The sequence below is a fragment of the Astatotilapia calliptera genome, chromosome 5 (genome assembly GCF_964374335.1).
Source record: "Astatotilapia calliptera chromosome 5, fAstCal68.1, whole genome shotgun sequence".
NCBI lineage: Eukaryota > Metazoa > Chordata > Actinopteri > Cichliformes > Cichlidae > Astatotilapia > Astatotilapia calliptera.
In genome coordinates, this window is record NC_137426.1 from 16,483,730 (window position 1) to 16,504,040 (window position 20,311).

The 20,311-nt window shown below is 40.6% G+C and overlaps 1 protein-coding gene across 2 annotated transcripts in view; it reads right to left on the minus strand.

The window, feature by feature from the left end:
• The window catches only part of cacna2d2a (calcium channel, voltage-dependent, alpha 2/delta subunit 2a), a 181,906-nt gene that overhangs the window by 47,936 nt on the left and 113,659 nt on the right, over positions 1 to 20,311 (minus strand). The window contains exons 5-6 of one of the 2 annotated variants that reach the window (XM_026167551.2): positions 16,342 to 16,386; positions 11,328 to 11,466 (exon numbers count right to left, since the gene is read on the minus strand). In XM_026167551.2, coding sequence (XP_026023336.1) covers positions 11,328 to 11,466; positions 16,342 to 16,386 — 184 coding nt within the window. The remainder of the gene's footprint in view (positions 1 to 11,327; positions 11,467 to 16,341; positions 16,387 to 20,311) is intronic. The other variant, XM_080301747.1, reaches the window with a different exon arrangement.

Genomic DNA, 20,311 nt, shown 5'->3' on the forward strand with positions numbered 1-20,311 from the left:
GCACCACTGCTGTGCATAGAGAGCAGAAAAATGACCTGCAGTATATCATCAAGCAACACAAGTGGCGCCTTCTAAGAAATCCATAATTGTAATGGAGCTAAATCTATTACCAGAGACCCTCTGAAGAGCCATAACCATCAACGCCGTCATGACCATAAGCATTATATATTTCTGTGTTTTAAACAGAGCGACTAAATGTTAGTGAATGGTTCCTGTGTTTTGGAGGCAGAGTTTTGAGCTTCTGGAAATTTTCTCTTTGTTTCATTCATGTTTGAGTTTTTGTTCAGTCACTTCGCTAATCTAGTTGGGTTTTAATTCCTTGTGATTTTGTTTATTATTTTGCCTTTTCCAGCTATAGCAGAACTTGTATTCTGAGTCTTTTAGTTCTTGTTTAAATTTTAATTTAACGATCATGTTAAACAAAGAGATTATATACCCTCCCAGTGTTCTAGTATATGAGGGGTGTCAACTCCAGGCCTCAAGGGCCAGTGTCCTGCAGGTTTCAACCTGGGTCAGCATACCTGAATCAAATGATTAGTTCATTACCAGGCTTCTGGAAAACTGCAAGACATGTTGAGGAGGTAATTTAGCCATTTAAATCAGCTGTGATGGATGAAGGACTCATTTAAAACCTGCAGGCCTGGATTTGCCCACCTTTGTACTATACCACGCTCAGTGTGGGTCTCATGCTGCTGCATTACTCAGTTACTCTCAGTTACTTCCTGCTTTAGTTTGTTACTCACCTTCTAACTGTACCTTGCAATCAGTTTTACTGCCCTGTGTCTCATCTTCTAGTTCAGCTGTGTCTTGTTACCCTGACGTTTCCACTTTATATTATAGTTTCAGGGTGAATGTGTTCTCTGCCTGCTCGTCTGCCTCTGTTCTCTAAATGTTAACCATTTATTTCTCATGTTCCTGCTTTTGTTTATGCCTCTTTTTTTTTTGTAGTTTGTAGTTATGCTTCTCTGTAGACTGTTTTCATTAAGCAAAACACCGAGATATGCATGGAAATATTAGTGGGTTAAGATGTAAGAAAAATATAAATATGTTTGTTTTGTTTTTTTTACGCACTATGTATTCAGGTATTTCACTAAATTGTAAAAGCTGAAGCTGTAAGAATGGGTTCGAACCATGAAAATGGTTGGAATGGTATGTTTGTTTTTTCTCTAGACTTTCAGATATCCACCTGTGAGCTTTTTTGTTTTCATACCAAAACAATTCAGATGAATAAAATGTTATTTGTCGTGCTCACATTTTTGAAGCGTTTCAATTACAAAATTCATTAGCAATGTGTATGCTGAGAAACAATATTGCTGGATAATTTCAAGACTTCACAGTGAGCACGTAATAAAAAAAGCATACTAAATGTACATTAAGTGAGAAACAAAAAGCTTCCTGCACAGTTCAAGGTAATCTCAGATGCATCCACCGCCTGCCTTCTCCTGCTTTTCGTCTTGTCAACCCAAATTGCTACTCCATATGCCCCCTTTTTCTTACTTCCTCTCTCCTGCTTTCTTCCTGTCCCTTCTTTTTATCACGTAGAGTGGCGTTTTGTTAACAATCTGTTAAGATTTGGTTTATATCCACCAAGGTTTTCAGGGTCGATTTAATAGCTTATTAGTTGAAAATTGACAAAGCCTTGAAAAGCCTTATAACTTAGAAGCTATGATTCTTTCAAATGTGGTGTGCATAGTCAATATAGAGAAAGTAATAATAATAATAATGGATTGCATTTATATAGCGCTTTTTCAGATCCTCAAAGCGCTTTGCAATGCCACTATTCATTCACTCTCACATTCACACACTGGTGGAGGCAGCTACAGTTGTAGCCACAGCTGCCCTGGGGCAGACTGACAGAAGCGAGGCTGCCATATCGCGCCATCGGCCCCTCTGGCCATCACCAGTAAGCAGTAGGTGAAGTGTGTTGCCCAAGGACACAACAACCAAGACAGACAGAGCTGGGGATCAAACCGGCAACCTTCCAGTTACAAGATGAACTTCCAAACCCCCTGAACCACAATCGCCCCACAAGTACCGCATTAAAAATTTAAAATATCATATTACATTTAACCTTTGACCTCTCCTACAAGGTCAATAGAATGATCTGAAGGCCAAAGTTTTAATCATAATCCTATGTAGAACTATTAAAACTATAATTCTTACTGCCATTGATCGTTATGGCAACTTAAAAGTAAATACTGCCCAGATGGTGAGCTTCCTTGGTGGAGGCTTGTGCTCTCAGACTGCTTCTTGTTGTTTCTGCAGCATCCTCCATACTTATCTCCAGATACAGCGATGCAACACTCTGTTCACAGTTCTGTGCAGATTAAAAGCCATCAAGTTGGAGGTGCAAACAGAGCGTTACCACTGAGCTCGCAAGATCATCAGCTAAAGTATTTTTTTCCAATCCCCATGCATAACCTTAGTAAAACGATAAATTGAAGGTACTTGCAACAACAAAAGTGAAGATGGTAGCTCCAAATACTATTTTCTTTTCGAAGGCAGACCCTAAGAAAGGAACACAGTGGGTGAAGGCTTGCTTTACAAAAGACACAATCATGCAGAAACCCAAAAAGCTAAATAAAACCAGCGTAAATACAATATTTTCATCAATTTAAAAAAAAAAACTTGTATGGTGAAGTGGTTGCTAGATATGGGGTACTATAAAATTCAAGTAAAACAAAGTGAACTTAGTAACCAGATTCAGTGACTGAATCTTTCGGTAAAGCAGCCTCTTCATTTTCTCTCTACATTGCTTTAATGTGTAGTGGATGCCTAGCAGCAATTCGGGGAAACTGACAGCTAAGATTTTTGTTTTACTGTGATGAGTCCTCTGTCGTATCTCAATAAAGCCTGACTTCACTGTCAGCTCATTTTTTGCTCTTATCTTAAGGCTAACATTAAGAGGTGCTGTGTGAAGTCATTTAATATGGTTAACACTTTTTAAAACAGTTATTCTTGCTGCTGCATTCATGAATTTTGAGCGGTAAATATACCCCAATGGACCAATCACAGTACACCTGCATCGCTTAAATTTACTCCTATGCTGGAAATGTACCTATTTTATGTTAGGACCATAAAAAAAGAATCTAAAAACAGTTTCAAGAACCACAATGGACCCCGGCCCATGCAATGCAGACATGATAAACAGATTGGTCTGAAAGTGCCTATAGAGAGTGAAACAAAAGAGAATTTCTCTGAGGAGGGACGACTATTCAGTATGGAGAATAAAACAGGGGGGAGAGGAAAACATTTCACCGTACCTCAAGAATGCTCCTCCAAATACTTTTTCTAATTAAAGAAGAGCAGTAAATAACAAACACATGAAATGTAATTTGTGAGCCTGGTGGTGAGTGAAGTGGAGTTTGCTGTGCTGACTGTTCTAATTAGTGTGCAGGTAAATGATAGTGCCCCTTCAATGGGCACACACTATAGGGTTTGGATGGGTGAGATCGGGGAGGGGTCGGCGGAGAGAGAGCGAGAGATGGAGCCTGTAAATTTGGGAACAAAATAGAGCCCGCAGTGTTTATACGCCTTTCTTCTTTTTTTGCTTTAACTTTAAATCCCTTCCTCTTTTTTCCCCACTTTCTCCCTTTTTCCCCACAAATCACTTTTGCTCTTTTCCACACATTTAAATCTGGTTTGATGTTGAGAGGGGCTGAGTTGATCTCCAGTGTGGTGTGAGCAAGTTGACAGCGAAGCTTCCTCTACTGGAAGGAACCTGGGGCGTGAGAAACAAATAAAGAGCGCATGTACTGCATGTGCACAAACACACACACACATAACTTCTCACTGACAGCGATGACATTTTACATTTAACTGAGGCAAATCGCAAGCGTGATAGTTTTTTGCTTTAAGATGACAAATGTAGCTTTTTATTTAAACTTATCTGACGCAAAGACAAAATTAAACGGGGGTCGTTATTATTTCCTCTTCCTTTCTGAAGAAAACTGAGCCAGAACTCAGCTATGACCCTTTCATATACACCTCTCCATGTTCATTTTCAACATCAGCAGCAGTTTGACTGACAGATGTTTACAAATATTTCTTTTGCATTGATGCTCACTTCTATATATTTGATGCACATTAAAGTTTGCAAATTATACACATTCTGTGAAATTTGTCGTTTGCAGAGGTGAACAGGATCACCACTTTCCAGAGCGGATCTAACCACAGACTAGTGTATTGTAACTTTTAAACAGTGAGGAGCAGAAGAAGCTAGTTTAGGCAAAAAACTGTAATTCCTCCTGTTAAATTGTATACCTAAGGAAATGTTGTCAATTGCGCATTGTTTATAGTTTATACTATTCCTGAATATTCTCCAAAGGATAATTTCTGTTGATGTCTAAGAAAGGCATTTTACTTCAGAGTCTGAGAAGTACAGAAATGTATTGGTGTGCAAATAAATATTCAGTTCATTTCAATTTTACTTATACAGTGCAAGTTAAAAACTGCAGTCATTTAAAAGGTGCTTTAGACTGTGAGGTAATTAAGTCAAATGTATTTATATAGCTTGTTTCAAGAAGAAAAATCATAGAGAGCCTCACAGCATACTATAAAATAGATAAAAATGTGTAGCTACAACAACTAAAAGAGACCAAACTAAGCAAAATCAAGCTTGCACAGGTGGGTCTTTCGCTTATTTTTGACGCTAACAACAGCGTGCTCAGATCTCAAGTAGAAGTGGATCGATTAATCAGTGGGCTGATTTTATTGCAGATGTTAGCCATTTACTGATCTTTTTGTAAAAGCATTTATAAATGCTGATAAATGAAAAGTGTCATCCTAACATAAAGCAAAGTTAAATTAAATAAAGGAGAAATGGGGGGGAAAAAAACACCCTTCAACCCTGTTATCAGTGTTGACATTGCATAGATTGTCCACCAGAGGGCACTCAGCAATGTTGGCAACATGTTTTGAAATGCCACAAATATAGCAGCCAGCTGATCCAAGCAGAATTTGCAGAATAAAAATAACAAATATTAGGGAAATCTGCTTCTTTTGAGAAAAGATAAAAAATTTGATGGAATAAAAGCAGGTATGGTTATTTCGCTGTTATACTGACACTGTTAACAGATGAGAAAAACCATTGTACAACACACCTGACATGTTTATCTTATAGGGAAAATCTGATAATCCCCTATGAGCAAGCACTCGTTGACACTGGGGAGAAAGAACTCTATTTTAACAGGAAGAAACCTTCATTATAACCAGGTTTTTGTTCTCGCCTTTGTTGTTGATAAAAGCAATTTGTTATCTCAGGTTGGGTACACCCAGAAGGTTGCAATGCAGCCAGTGGCTGCATAAATGGTAGAAAATTCGCCTTAAAAAGTATGGCGTACTTTGAAAAAATATCGGTTGAGTGCAAAGCAAAATTTGCAATTTTGAATGAAGCAGTGGGTGGAAGACAGACAACCAAGTATAGAAAGGGGTGGTAACAATGGCTATGGTGTGTCCGTGTGTGTGTGTGTGTGTGTGTGTGTGCGTGTGTGTGTGTGTGTGTGTGTGTGCGTGTGTGTGTGTGCGTGTGTGTGTGTGTGTGTGTGTGCGTGTGTGTGTGTGTGTGTGCGTGTGTGTGTGTGTGTGTGTGTGCGCGTGTGTGTGTGCGTGTGTGTGTGTGTGGAGGATGGGGTGGGAGGGTTAATCGTACCATGCAGAACATTTAAGCTCTGCTCTTTCATCTGCACACACAATCAGCCAGTTGTAGCCATTCATTTCTAATAACCAAGTTTGTGACTGTGCCTGACTACAATAGCAAACTGACAAGATGACGTTAGGCTGCTGGAAAAGAAGCAGCATGCGGCGGATTTAAACTTCAAATTTCATGAAAGGCCTTCCCACATTCAGTGGTGGTTTCCTTTATTCCCTGCTGGGAACAGTGGCTGCTTATTCTCCAACTAGCACTAATGTATTCCCAAATTATGTGTACAATACACACACATTTGCACACAATTAAAAAAAAAAGTCTAATTTATAACATCCTATAATTTCAAATTTCAACATGCAACACTGAACACAAATGTCTATCTATCTATTTATAAATATGTAGGGGGGGGGGAGCAATGCAGCATGGGAAAAGAATTAGTAAGGAATAAGTCACATAATAACTTGTTTTTGTGAGTCTGTGATCAACTTTTATTTACTGCTCTTTGTATATTTAGCCAAGTGCTTTCAACATATAAGCAGATGTGTCACGAGCTCTGTTGCTGATTTTCTAACCCCTACACAGAACAAACACCAGCACATCTTTGTGACCGACAGCACAGAAACAGTTTGCATGTTTGCTGATGTTAGTTGAGCTGCGTGAATAGTTGCATTTGAAATTAGCTGCCACTTAGAAAAATGCACTCTGTTTATGTTTGTGCCTTTTCATTAGCTAGCTAGACGCTTAAGTACAGCGACCGCAACTTTACATCTGCACCATGAACACATCACAGGGATGAGAAAAAAATGCAATCATTTCATTATTTTCTTATTACTGAGCAGGTATCTCTGAAAGCAACGTTGGGCTGCAGCACACGCAAAATTCATTCATTCACCAGTAATATGCAGGAACCTGCCTACCAGATTTAATTGCTTGTTATGTGAAGGTGTCAAAAGCCGTTCTGGATCATTATGGGCCTCTTTAACCCCTGCATATATCCTCTCACTGCTTTTATACTTATTTTTTAATCAATATTTGTGCTTATTTGTTATGTGAGATTATGAGAGCCCTTCTTCCCTGCAGCACCCCACTACTTCTGCAACCTCTTCCTCCATGGGCAACACCAGCCACCTCAGTTTATTCCTCAGTGGTTGTGTTGTGATGTCCATTTTGTAATAGGCAATGATAATTAGAAGAAAACTGTATGAATGTTTGACCTAAGCTAATTAGAAAGTTTGCAGACTTGGCAGCAGGAATCAGCAGCGGGATAATGAATCATAAAATGGTTCATTACTGCGCTCAGGGAACACTCTCAATCTCAATAAACGGACATGGGGCCTAGCAGACAAATCAAACCAAGACGCATACCTCGCCTCATTTACTTGCTGAAAGGATCACAATAAAAAAAAAGGAAAGAAAATTCTTTTTTTTCCCCTCACTAAATGGTTTCTATTATTAAAGTGTTTCTTCTCCTCTCACCTCTTTTCCTTCTATCTGTTCTTCTATCTACACCTCTCTCAAAGTCCATCTCTAAGGACACCCATTTGGATGCAATAGAGAATACAAACTGCCATTTTCTGTAAAATAGTCAATTTATTCAGTGCATTAACAATGTGTGCAAATCAAAGCAAGCTACTTCAACTACACAGGGCATGCATGCTAATAAATAGCACACTATCTTCGATCAACTGTTGAACATTATGCTGTTCTTTGGACTGTACACTGTTCTTCCTAGTGTTTTCTTTTTCCTCTGGCCTCCCCTGAGAAATAAGTACTGAATCTACCCACATACAATGTTTCTGCACTTCAGACCCAGAGGACAACAAACCGCCCACATTAGTTTCCTCAGACATCCAAGGCACCTTGCAGGCTCCCACTGGTAGGACCACAGCAGAGCATGACATATAGATAACAATCCACTCTGACCGTGTCTGTAGAGCCGTCATAAAAACTTGATGTAAATTCCTTTAAGTGTTAGTTAAAATATTCCACCAGCTCAGTAGTTATCTACTCATACATATACATGTGGATAGTTTACACACACATTAAAAGGAGACTACACCAACACACATACAGTGTTGAACTGTGCTCACGTGTGACACACTTTACCTTAAGATTGATCCTCGTTTCAAAAAGTAAAAACTTTTTGTCAGGACTTCATCTGTACTCAGCATATATATTATATTTTTATATGCCAATAAATTGCCTGGCAATGACACATTTTTAGCCTTTATGCAGCTACAACACTTTATGAAAACATCTTATCGTTTTAATTTCACAGCGCTAACACTAACTCAGCTTTGATTTATACATACCTAGCAATCACCTGGCAACAGGGTAAAATTGCCCATTTTTTTCCACATAAACTATTTGTTTTTAACTTTCTTATTGTGATTAAGTACACCAGTTTGCCAGCAGCACAGAAGGGTCAAACAATGTACTAATTAACATAAATTAGCACTTTTTTCTGTTTTCGTTTTCTTATTTAAGACAACTGTGTCAAAATCAATAAAGCTGTGTCTTTAAATTGTCAGAAGCTGGTTGATCTGACTTTCCACAGCTTCGTCTGAAGCGATATGCAAAACCAGGGTATCAAACATAAGGCGGGGGGCCAGAATGAGCCCAGCAAAGGCTTTGGAAAAAGTGAAGGAAGGCATAGATGTCAAAGTCTGGGAGAGGCAGACTGTGTGGAGTGACGAAGAGGACCCAAAATGCGGACACCAAGGAACGTGGAACAAAACTTGAATGTTAACAGAAAGTGAGCCGTTTATTAAGGCTGGTAAAAGATTACAAAACAAAAGGCAGAGATGAAGCTAAACGATAACTTAAACTGGAGAAACTAAACATTAAAAAAAACAAGAAATGAAACTTGACATGGATACAAAGATACATGGAACATGGAAACGTGGCACAAAGAACAACACAACCTGACAATAAATGAACAGAAACACACAGACTAAGGCTACGTCCACAGGTACCCGGGTAGATTTTTCTATGCGTTTTTATCCTTTCGTCCACACGTAAACGGCATTTTCGGTCACTGAAAACTGAGATTTTTAAAAACTCCTGCCAGGGTGGACATTTTCAAAAACTCAGGTTTTGCATTTTCGTGGGGACGAAGAAAACGGAGAAAATGCAGCGCAACGCTGTGCGCCACGTTATTGTTTCGGTGAAATGGATTTCTACAATGGCGGACTTAGACAAAATACTGTTACTGTTAATTTTACTCTCTGCAGTGTTTACATGCTTACATATACACACACAGTTACTGTCCCTCCACACATAGGACTCGGTTCTGCTTCTATGCGCCATCTTTGTTTACTGTTTCCCACCGAGGCTTCTAGACTTCTGATTGGCCAACATTTCTACACGGTTAGGTATATATCGCCACCCGTTGCTTTGGCATGTTCCTAGCAGCGTTTTTGCCTTTACGTGTGGACGGGATTTAAAAAAAAAAAAAAAAAACGAAAACAGAAAATCTCCGTTTTCAAAAATACCCGTTTACGTGTGGACGTAGCCTAAACAAGGGTGATTAGGGGAAGTGGAAACACACGGGGAAACAGCTGACAGTAATCTGACATAACGAGACAAAGGAAGCAAATCTGACTACACTGACATAGGACACATACCTTCAAAATAAAACAGGAAATATGAGACGCAGACATGGCAATACGAACTTGACAAGATAAGACACGCAGCATGAAACACATAAAGGGCTCGGGGAAACTTAAACACAGGGGTAGAAAAACACAAAAGGAATCTAATAAACAACTGAACTTAGCTAACCTAAAGAACTTAAACATCAACATCCAAATAAACTAAAACTTAAAACGCTGAGTCAACAGACCCAGGAACATGACAAAAATTTAAACTGTTAACGGTATTTTGATAAGTTTTACAGCTTTTACTGTTGATAAAGACCTCACCTATTGTCATTCATAGTACACCAACGCAGTTAAGCAATAGATAAACAATTAAATGACAGAAAGGTTTCTGTTTTTCACTATCTTCTGTGAATGAACCAAACTGGGCAATGAGCTGCCAGAACTTTTTCAGTAATTTTACACATTTGTCATGTCGAAAAACTGAGACATACAAAATTGCACTTTTTATATGAAGATATTTGAGAGATTAAATGTTTATTTAAAAGTCTTTACACTGTAAGAAAGGAGAGTTTCACTGTCCTGTCTGGTCAGCTTAACACTTTCAAGCTTGAACCATGAAAACTTCTTTTCTGATGAAATTAAAATAATGATGGTAATTCAAATATATGAGTTCTAACTTACATCAATAAAAAATATGATATAGCAATTTTGCAATTTATTGCTTGTGTAATTTCTTTTGGCTTTTTTGGGGAAAAAATGTCTCATGTGTCAAATATGACACACTTGGCTTCACAAGGTGTGGCCCATGATGTAATATTAGATGGACACTCCTGCTCTAAGAGCTGCAAGGATTTTATAGATCAAGCAGATTGAATTTACTTTTTAACATTAGCTAAAGGAAGCTCTACCTTTAGTATCTAAAGACTGATTCCAGGACATTTTTAAAGAATTAATGCACATTTGTTTAACAACGTGTTTTTCAATTGTGTATTTATCCGCAGCTAAAACACAGCACACATGTTCATAATGGAGTTGGCACAAAGTCTGCAGTTGGTAATCTCTGCACAGCAGACCGCACTATGGGAGCTAACTAAACAACATTAATAGTAAACATTTTCCACAGAACAGCGGAGCAAAAACTAACTCTGTGCACAGTACCACTCTACTCCTGTAGTCTCCACCAGCCTCAATCAAGAGGGCTTTATTCTCTGACTCATATCTTCAGTCAGGGGAACCAGAGCTGCAACAAAATGGCTCCGGGAACAATGTGCAGGCCTGATTGCTCTATTGTGAGTTAGCTGTGGCCTTTGACATCTCCTCCTGAACCAAGAGTGTCTAATTCTGACAAGATTTGTCTGGAGACACAGCTGGAGGGCATTGTTACAGACAGGTGCCATATACTGCCTGTTCAACAAAGACAGTGAAGAGCTAGACAATAACAGAAAAGGGGGGGGGGGGGGAGCTGCCACTGTGAAAATGGCTGTCTGTCTGCACATGCTGTGGTTTTTGAGTCTTTAAAGAGACAGGCATAGAATATCCAAAAGGTTAGAGGTGGATAACAGAGGGAGCATGCCAAGAGAAATCAGAGTCCCGGAAGGTGCGCGTGTTCGCTTTTGTCCATTTGGCAGCGACAGAGTAAGGAGAGTGTTATGTCTACAGGGCAGGACAGTGCCAAGCAGGAAGGGCAAGGTCCATGAGCAGGGGGGACTGTGCCCACTCATGACAAAAGGAAAAAAAAATAATAGTGCAGATCTGGTGTGAGGGAGTGACTGTCATCAAAAATCATGTTAGTGTGTTAAAGTGGAGGAGGGAGAGATTGTGTTAACATGCTGAGAAAAAGAAGAGAGATCAAGTTAAAACAGACTGTCATCTATCCGTGACCCACTGCTACCTACGAAAAACAGGCCTTTTGGTGCATCCAGCACATATGTGAAAGCTGCTGGCAGCTGTGCAAATCCGAAGGTGCATTCAGTGTTATGAATTTGCCTTCCTTTTCACCGTTTCGCCACCATCTCACACTGGCCATTCACACACATACCAACAATGTAAACAATAGCAGCAAAAAAGTTGTAACTTACAGCCTTTGTATATGTCTGTAGGAATCTGGACTGCACTCGAAGAGTAGTTGACCTTGTTTTTAAAATTGGGATCGTCCACAAACTCCAGTTCCAAAGACGATGAAGTCTCCAGTGGATTCTCCTCTTCCCCGTCCTCGGTCTGCAGACACACATGCGCGCACACACACACACACACACACACACAAATCTAAGTGAGAACACAAATAAGAACAGACAGGAAAAAGATGGAGAAACACGCTAATGTAGAACCGTATTTTGTCACCTCGCTTATTGTGGTTTTACAGGACCTATTGTCTGCTTCCTGGTTTAGATGCTTCGGTTCTCGTAGGAGAACAATAGCAGGTATTAGCGCAGACACCAAACGGAGGTACTCATTAGTACTCCTGATGACAATCTCAGACACATGAGGTGTCGCACAAATTAACCCCAACAATAACTAGCACCTAGCACCACTTAATCACGGTTTAGTATACCGCCAGGACGAACGAGAGCAGCGCTGTTTCACTTCTCTCACCGATGAACATTTAACATTTAAAGAAATAAATAATTAGCATCTAATTTTTCTACTTATAGCATGTTCAGCGCCGAGAGTAAAGATGAGAAAGCTTGACACATATTACATTAGGAACTCTAGATATCAAAGAGAGCCTGAATATTAAAAAAAGAGCTAAACTGACATTTGAGCTTTTTATCTTGATAAGTTATCACTGTAGTACAATCTGTGCCTGTTAACACCGGATGAAGAGATTTTAGGTTGTGAAAAAAACAAGATATAAGCCTGCCGCCTGACTCTGTTTATTAGCTCATCTTGATCTGATATTACTGTGTGTGCCCTCTAAAGCCCTGTTAGATGCACTTTCTAAAAAACAGGTAAAGCTGACAAGTCAACGTCGTTGACTCCTTGCTACAAAGTAAAAAGAAATATTAAATTTATGTGTACTCATGCACCAACCTGTGATACAGAAGTAACCCTCAGCAAACTCAGGCATCATGCTTCTCTAATTCCTTTTTTATTAGTGATCCTTCATTTGATTTCATTCACTTAATGCTTGCAAAACAAAAAACTCATATCTCAGATCATTCTTCGTGCATTTGAATAGCCAAAGAGCAGCATTTCACATCGCATCGCTTTGATAAAGCAGCACGGGTTAATTGGACCTGACATGAAAAAAAAAGGTTGTTTTTTGAAGAAATTAAATCAAAACCCCACGTCCAGAGCAAAATTTGATTGATGGGCACACTTTAATTGACTATTAAAATGCAATTACAAACTGTTGTCGAAATGAGCCGAGCGATAGCTTTGCTGAAGCCCCATTGACAGACAGCAGAAGAGACGATGAGTATTGTGAGTATTGTTCCCCAGCTCAGGGGAAAGTTTTCATTACTATAAATAATATATTATAGCACAGGAAAAATATACATTGGGAAATATACAGTATGCTTGCACATATGATATTTAACCCATAGACCACTACTTTATTTGTGTTTTTAAAATAGTTAAACATTAAAACTAATGACCTCTCAAAAAAGTGTCTAGTTAAATCTAATTTACCTAACTGGCAATGTTTTAGAAAATCAATTAATAATGAGTATTAGTTCCACTAACTAAATTACTAATTCAACTTAAACTCATGGCACAATGTAATGTTTTTTGTTACAAGGTCACCTATACCCATTGTTTCTTTAATATTAGAGAGTTTACCTCCTCTGTTTAGTTATACTGAAGATCTGTTGCACACAACAAATGTAGAATAAAGTCTACCACAAATTTTGAGTTTGAATTTAAGAGGAAAGACTTATAAAAATACAATTCACGTGAAAAATATTTTGAATTTAGTAAACTGGTAATAAAATAGCGAAGTTCTGCTGCGGTGTAAAAAGAACTATGATTGAACGCATCCTGTCTGTAAAAGCTTCGAGTCTTGCCCTATTCTATTCTGTCTACTTTTGGAATAATTCATATTGTAAATGCAAACAGTTCTCTCATTTTCACAGTGCTCATATGGATCCTGCTGCTTGAGGTAACCCTGTGAAGCTTCAGGTTTTTAATACTGTCAAAAGAAAGACACCTACAAACAGCAGTAAGCAAAAACCACAACCAGGATTAATTCCTTTATAGACAAGCTTGTGTGTGCTTTTTTATGCTCTTTGTAACACCAATTAACCAGTGCTGCAGCTGAAATGTGGAAAAACCCTGATGTTCAGAGTTGTTTTGTATTTTTTCCCTGAAAAAAAAAATCACTGAGTTGGCAGCATGAATAGAGCGCATGTTGTTGTGCATTGATTACATGTATCAGTTTTGATAGCAGGCACCGTTTATTCCTTCATATTGTCAACCTGTGACTGACAGTTCAGGGGGTGCACTATGTTCATTACTGTAATTAAAAACCTGTTTTTGTTGATATGTTGTTACTGTAACCCTGACACAGGCAACCGCCTATGTCAGCCACATTGGCATGTGCCAGGATTTTTCAAAGTCTCTCTCTTTAAACACTCCCAGTTCATTAAAAGTTACAAACACAATTCTTACACTATCAGGCAACAACAACAAATACACAATACACATAATGTTGTCCTCTTGTCCTGGTTTAATGGGGCTTTTTATGTTCCAACTTCATAAGAAAAATAAACTGAGGCTAAGCTAGAGAGGGAGGTAATTTTCTAAGAAGGAAAACACATAAGAATTAGTTACTGTAAAAGCATGATCACACTATAATATTACTGGTTACACAGGGGTTTGATAGCAAATAGATGTCTGCTGGATTCATGTCAGTTTAACATATTGTTTCCACTGTGAATCTGAAATGCTTTGAGCTTTGACTATCAAACAACAGTGAACCTGATTGGGTTAGGGATGTTGGCTTTTCAGCGGCACTAACTGTGAGTTTGTTTATCACTCAGTGTGACACTAATTCTGTCAATGTCGGGCATGGAGCCTCTTTTTTTTCCTCCCCTTTCTTCAGAAGAGCCCAATCATAATTAACCAAGGCAGTGTCTAATTAGGAGCTGAATAAATCCACACAGGAAAGACTGATTGGTTCATTTTCTTCAACCATCCACCACCTGTTTTGCCCCATTCATTACCCAATTTGTTAATTTTATCTACCCGTTCTCAAGGTTTAATTAAAGATTGAAGAGGCCAGAGATGACATTTTAAAGCTTCTTTCTATCTCACCTTCAGCCAACCAGGGCTAACCTGAGACATACTGCTTGTGACCCTGTGTATGTGCTTGCACGAGAGAGTGCTTAGGTGGAGGGAAAGAAAAAAAGACTATGATAACCTAAGACTAAGATAATCCTTTTAAACAATGGCTGCTTCACAGAAAGCAACAATATGAGCACTAAACAGATGTTTAACATGCTTAACAAGTAGTGCTATTTGCATTTGCACGTCACATCTGAAAAACTGTGAAAAACCATTTCAATTTTGAGTCACAATTACACTAATCACACTTGTAATAATATATTTTATGTGTCTGATGCTTGTCCTCCAAGTAAATTACAACCTAGTGAGACATGATTGACAATATTTTTCAGCCAGGCAGATATAAGTATTGTGCTGAAAGCGGGATCACGCAGTCCAAATAATATTTGCATTTTCACCCGGGATGCTTTGTCTGCTCTCTGCCGAAGCGTATCTTATAATCTTTTAGGAGGTGAGAGGGAGCTGCTTTTGTTTGTTTTTGCAAAGATACAAGTGTTTTAACTCACGGCCACACGGGACCCAAAAGTCACAGTGTTATTTCACATCCAAACAAACTCGCTATTTAAAAAGCTCGATAGCTGAACATATCTAAAGAGGCAAATAAAACATTCTTCAGCTTCCACATTAGAATGAACATCAGACATGCTTTGGGACATGACCGGTTTTTAACTTAAAATGAATCATCGCATTCCACATTTATATCAAGCGCACACTGACAACAGGAGAAGTTAACAGGGTACAGTGTAGAAGAGAGAAAAGAGCCTGCCAGTTACTTACCATTCTTGAAAACAGTCTTCAAACATCCCATTGCTCTATCATTAAAAGGTTTTTACTCAAGAAGTGGAGCTTAACTGAAAGAAAAAGTCATCGAGGGAGGAATCAAGATTCAGACAAGGGAGTACTGGTGGACTACTGTTGGGATTTTAGAGAGGAATGACCTCTGCCTGACTTATCCTGTCTTTTTTGGGGGTGGTGGTGGTTGTGGACTTGGTGATGTGGGGGTCAGAGGTGTGTCGCTGGTTTGGCCTCAGCGTGCCATGTTAATGATGACCGATGTTCTCCAATTAGATGCGCTGACAGGCCCTAAAGCGCTGTGTCATTAATCAAGGGAGTGGCGTGCACAAAGAGAAAATCACATCATGATTTATTGCTCCTCTGCCTCCCTTTCTCACTCTCTTCCCATCCTTTTTTTGTGCTTTGGTGATCTAAAGAGGATTCTTGCACTCCTCCTTGAAACTTAATCAATCAGCGGGCACGGGCTCCAAGTGCACCCCATCCTGAGGAGGAACTGCAGGCTGCAACCAGAGTGGCGGCCTGGTGAGACCAATGATTTGCTGGGCTTTTCTGCTTCTTTGAATGCCACTCATATTCTTCAGTGTGAACGGCACGAGTGATAGAAATTGTTCCCACTGTATGAAACTGCGATGTGACCTGTGTTTAGGTCTGAGGTGTCTCGATGAGCACAGAGGTCTGACAACCATCGTGGTCCAGAGGAAGGAGAAAACTCTGGAAATTAGACCGGAGGGAGGACATCTAAAATCACTGTCACATGCATGTCAGCCTAGCCCTGCTCTGTCACACCAGCTCACCATATAGCAGTGTCACCTCGCTAACGCACACAGACAGCCCAGGGGCCTATGACCGGAGGAAGGGGAAGGCGGGGAGGGGTGCATCAACACCAAGAAGGGAAAGGATGGGGTAGGGTTGCAGGACACGGTGGCAGGGGTAGGAAGTTGAGTGGGTGGGATTTGGGGTTTAAGGCAGGCAGACGTGTGCGTGGGAGGGGGTAGCAGTCCGTACTGTACTCACATAGTCTGAATCCGCTTTGGAATCGTAGTATGAAATGGCATTCTCCTGTACAGAAAAGAAAAGTAAAAAGAAAGATGATGAGAGAAGATATAGCAGTGCCTATATCAGCCCGGACCTGCGGTGGTAAGGTAAAGAGACTCATGGTTATATTCAATCACACTGTTCAGCATGAGAATATAATCAGCATCACAGAACACAGAGGAGTAGTGTGATGTGGAATGTCATGAGAAGGTGAGAAGATAGCTGTAGGATGTGCTGCATCTGGACGATGCTTTTGTTAATAAGATGCAAATGTACGTGGCACATGTTTGCGCTTTGTTTGAGACGCTATAGGAACAGTTTCTGGTGCTGTGGAAACTGTTGTCCCCTTGTGTGGCGCTGTGGCATGAGCTCAGATGTAACATGGAGTAAAGTGGTTCGTGTGCGAGCAAAAATAAACTCAAAACATTACTCTCTCTGGGAGTCTTATCAACCTCTGCTGGTTGTGTTTTCAGTCTAGGCAAACAGCTCTCGTGGGAGGGAAGAAACAGAAAAAGGAAAAGAATGAAAATTTATTTGCATTACTTAATTAACAAGTAAAGTTTGTGGTCACCTGCTGAAGCCCCAAATTCAGTTTTCAGCCTTTACCTGGCACTATTCCCAGGATGTTAGCTTCCCTGCCGCGCTTTTTCAGTGAAATGGCATGCTTATCTCCCACAAAGGCAGGCGTGAGGGCGGGCAGGGGCTGCGTGTATCGCCCAGGATCCGTGTGGCCTGCCTCATTATCATGAGAAGGCTGGCTGAGGATGCACTCTCAAGGGCAGCCCAGTGACCGCCTCGCCCACACTGTAAGAGCTGGTCATGGTCTGATGAAGGAGGATAGCTGACAGAGAAATAGAGTTTTCTATACAGGTGTACAAAGTCTTAAACAATGAGTACTCAGCCTGATTAATTTACTCAGTTTCTATTAGGCTCTTTCTTACTCCTACTGTTTGGTACATAATTATTCGCATCTCTCAGGTGCTCTGTGCATTTATTGATCTCAAGACAAAAACACACACCTATACACTCGCATGTATCTATATGGACAGGTCCTCTCTTTCAGCCAGCGCTCATCATCCCGTCATTCTCTTTCAATGTAAAAGCCTTTCTACACACAACAGCCGAGGTCTTGGCACGCCTGCAGCGATAATCAGCTAGTCAGTCATCAGCTCAGTACCAAACAATCCATCAAAGAAAGAAAAAAGCAAAACAAAACAAAACCAAAAAAAAAGGAAAAAAAGATCAAAACTCAAGCTGACACCAAACATGGGGTGGGTGAGTCTGGGCTCAGCTTGTTTGGGAAATTAGAGAGGACAAGAGAGAGGAAGAACAGGATTTCCTTCCCGACACATCTCCTCAACTTACCAGCACTCCCTGTGGCGCCCAGCTCTTTCAGACATCAGGAGTGAGCAAAGTAAGGAAAGGAGCTGAGTGGAGGATCAGAGCAGATCTTTCAGGGAGTACACTGGGTTAAGTTGGAGGCTCAGGCCAGGCTGATATGAAGGGATGAATTGTGAAGCGAGAGAGAGAGAGAGAGAGAGAGAGAGAGAGGACGAGCGATGGGTGGTTGTGGTTGGGTGCAGTGGGGAAAGAGCTGCCAGGGCTAAAAATAGCCCATGCCTCTGCAGAGAGAGAAGAGAAATGAAGTGAGAGCGAGAGAGGGACTATGGCAAAGCAACAGGATTGTTGTGTCTGCCAGCTGGATTGATCCGGAGCCCAGTCCTGCTTAGACTGGTCCCATGCTTCTAAAGAGTTTACTCTCACTGCTGCGGCATTACAAGTCATTATTCAGAACTGCTTCCTGTAAATAAAAGCTTGGTTCCTCACACCCAAGGAACACCGTCCAGCATCTTTACTCAAACTGTAGTTGCCTACTTCCCGATTACCATTTGAACTGCTGTTTTGCTATGTAGCCCTTATTAGGTCAGACGGTAATTCAAATGTAAAAACTAAATATGTGACTACATAACAGTTGCACATACTTCCATATAGGACACAAGGGGTCACTAATTTAACACTCATAAAAACGATACAGTCACTAGACCTCAACCTGGTTAAATGCATCTGGGCTATTTTGAACAGCAGCCTCTGCCAATGTCATCAAACTCCAAATGAAGTATTGTGTTTAAGGAGAAAAGTGTCTATAGTCTTTGCCACGGAGTAGTGTAGCTTTTCTGAGGCTCATTTAAAAAAAATTAACAGTTAATTTTCTGTCTTTTTGATGATATTCGTATCACATCTGTTATGATCCTGCTGCTGGTAAACATCATAATCCTGATTGTTTTGCTGCATTCCTGTTTTGCAGCAGCATTGTTTTGTATTCCTAAAAACCAAGCACACCCTTTTTCTTTTACATTGTTGCAGCGACTGCTAATGCCTAAAAGCCCAAACTCACTGTTTAGTTCAGCTCGAGCCAAGCTGCATGACAAAGAGCCTTTGGCAACTTTGGCAAACAAGATCTAAGTAAAGGAGTTAAAAGTCATAAGAAGGTTCTGTCTGGCCTCCCATGGCCAAGTTCCCAGAGATGTGAGTCATCCTGGACAGCGCCGAGGCTCGACCTCTTGTGGTAGAGGCAGCAGCCAGTGGGGACAGACATTTACCCATCAGGAATCGGATTCATGATCACAAACACCACCAAAAATCAAACTCCTGACTATGAGAGCCTGCCTACTCCACCACACATCCAACCACTCACAAGCACGCACAGAAGACGGGTCCGAGGCCACCATGACCCTTTGAGCATTCACTAGGGTAACATGGCCATCTGCTGTGGCTGGTCACAGGCCTCCAAGGGCTCAGGGTCTGGGTTAAACACACATCTCATACAACACCAAGCCAGCAATTATCCCTCACTGATCTCCTTGCCCTCTGCACATGGCTGGTTTACACATGCACGAAAAAATGTATGATCTTATGTCTACAGAAACTGGGTGTGTACATGCAAACTATAGCTTGCATGTACATACCCACAAAACAGAAACACACAAAGTAGGAGAAATTCCCACTGACACAGTGCTATCAGTAAATTAAATCTATCATGCTGAGTGGACCAACAAATTCAGGAGACAAACACTGAGGTCAGCTGATGATCTCCAGCCACTCCCCTACATCAATCTTCCCCTGCTCATCTCCTACCGCCCTCCTCCGCTCACCGTTATCTTGATCTGCTTCCTCTTTTCTCCCTTTGCCCCAACTCCCCTTCTCCTCCCCCCTGCCCCGTCTTATCTTCATCTTTTCCAATCTCTCTTTCCTCAATACCGGCCTCCTCTTGCCAATTTCTGATTTCACCAAAAGCAGCAGCGCGTAGGTTAGATGCCTACTGTTGCTATAGAAACCGCCCCTGTGCTCTAGATCACAATGTGACTTTGTCTCCTCGCCAGGGCTCCTATGCCTGCTCGTTTTTATGTCTGACCAGATACATGCTTGCCTATCTTTGCTTTGTTTGTTTTTTTAAATGTCTCTGTGAAAGGTTGTTCTTCTTCATTGTGTTTTCTTCTCACAGGTGATGCATGCTATTTCAAATTCGGCTATTGCTTGTAGTTACACATTTAAACTTCAATATCCACTTTCAGGTGAAGGTCAGAGCCCAAAATTTCATGATATGTGAAGAAGAGCTTGGCAGATAATTCATCTTCTAAAGTGCGTCATAACAATTCTGACTGAAAAATGGCTGGCACCTATAAAAGGATGCTAAATGTAGGGGTACATGTTATGACTGAGCACGGTCGCTGGGGCTCAATCTTCTGAATTTGAATCTGTGAGCTCTCTCAGCATGCTGGCTGCGACAGGTTGACATTTGAATGCGAGACAAGCGCTCCATCATCGGTGGGGACAGATTACAGTCATATTCATATCTCCTCTGGACACCTGCTAATGAATTTATAATTACAGAACACACTTTGTGCTTCTGCTGTGCCCTGGGGTGTGCACACAAGCATGGAGTAACACA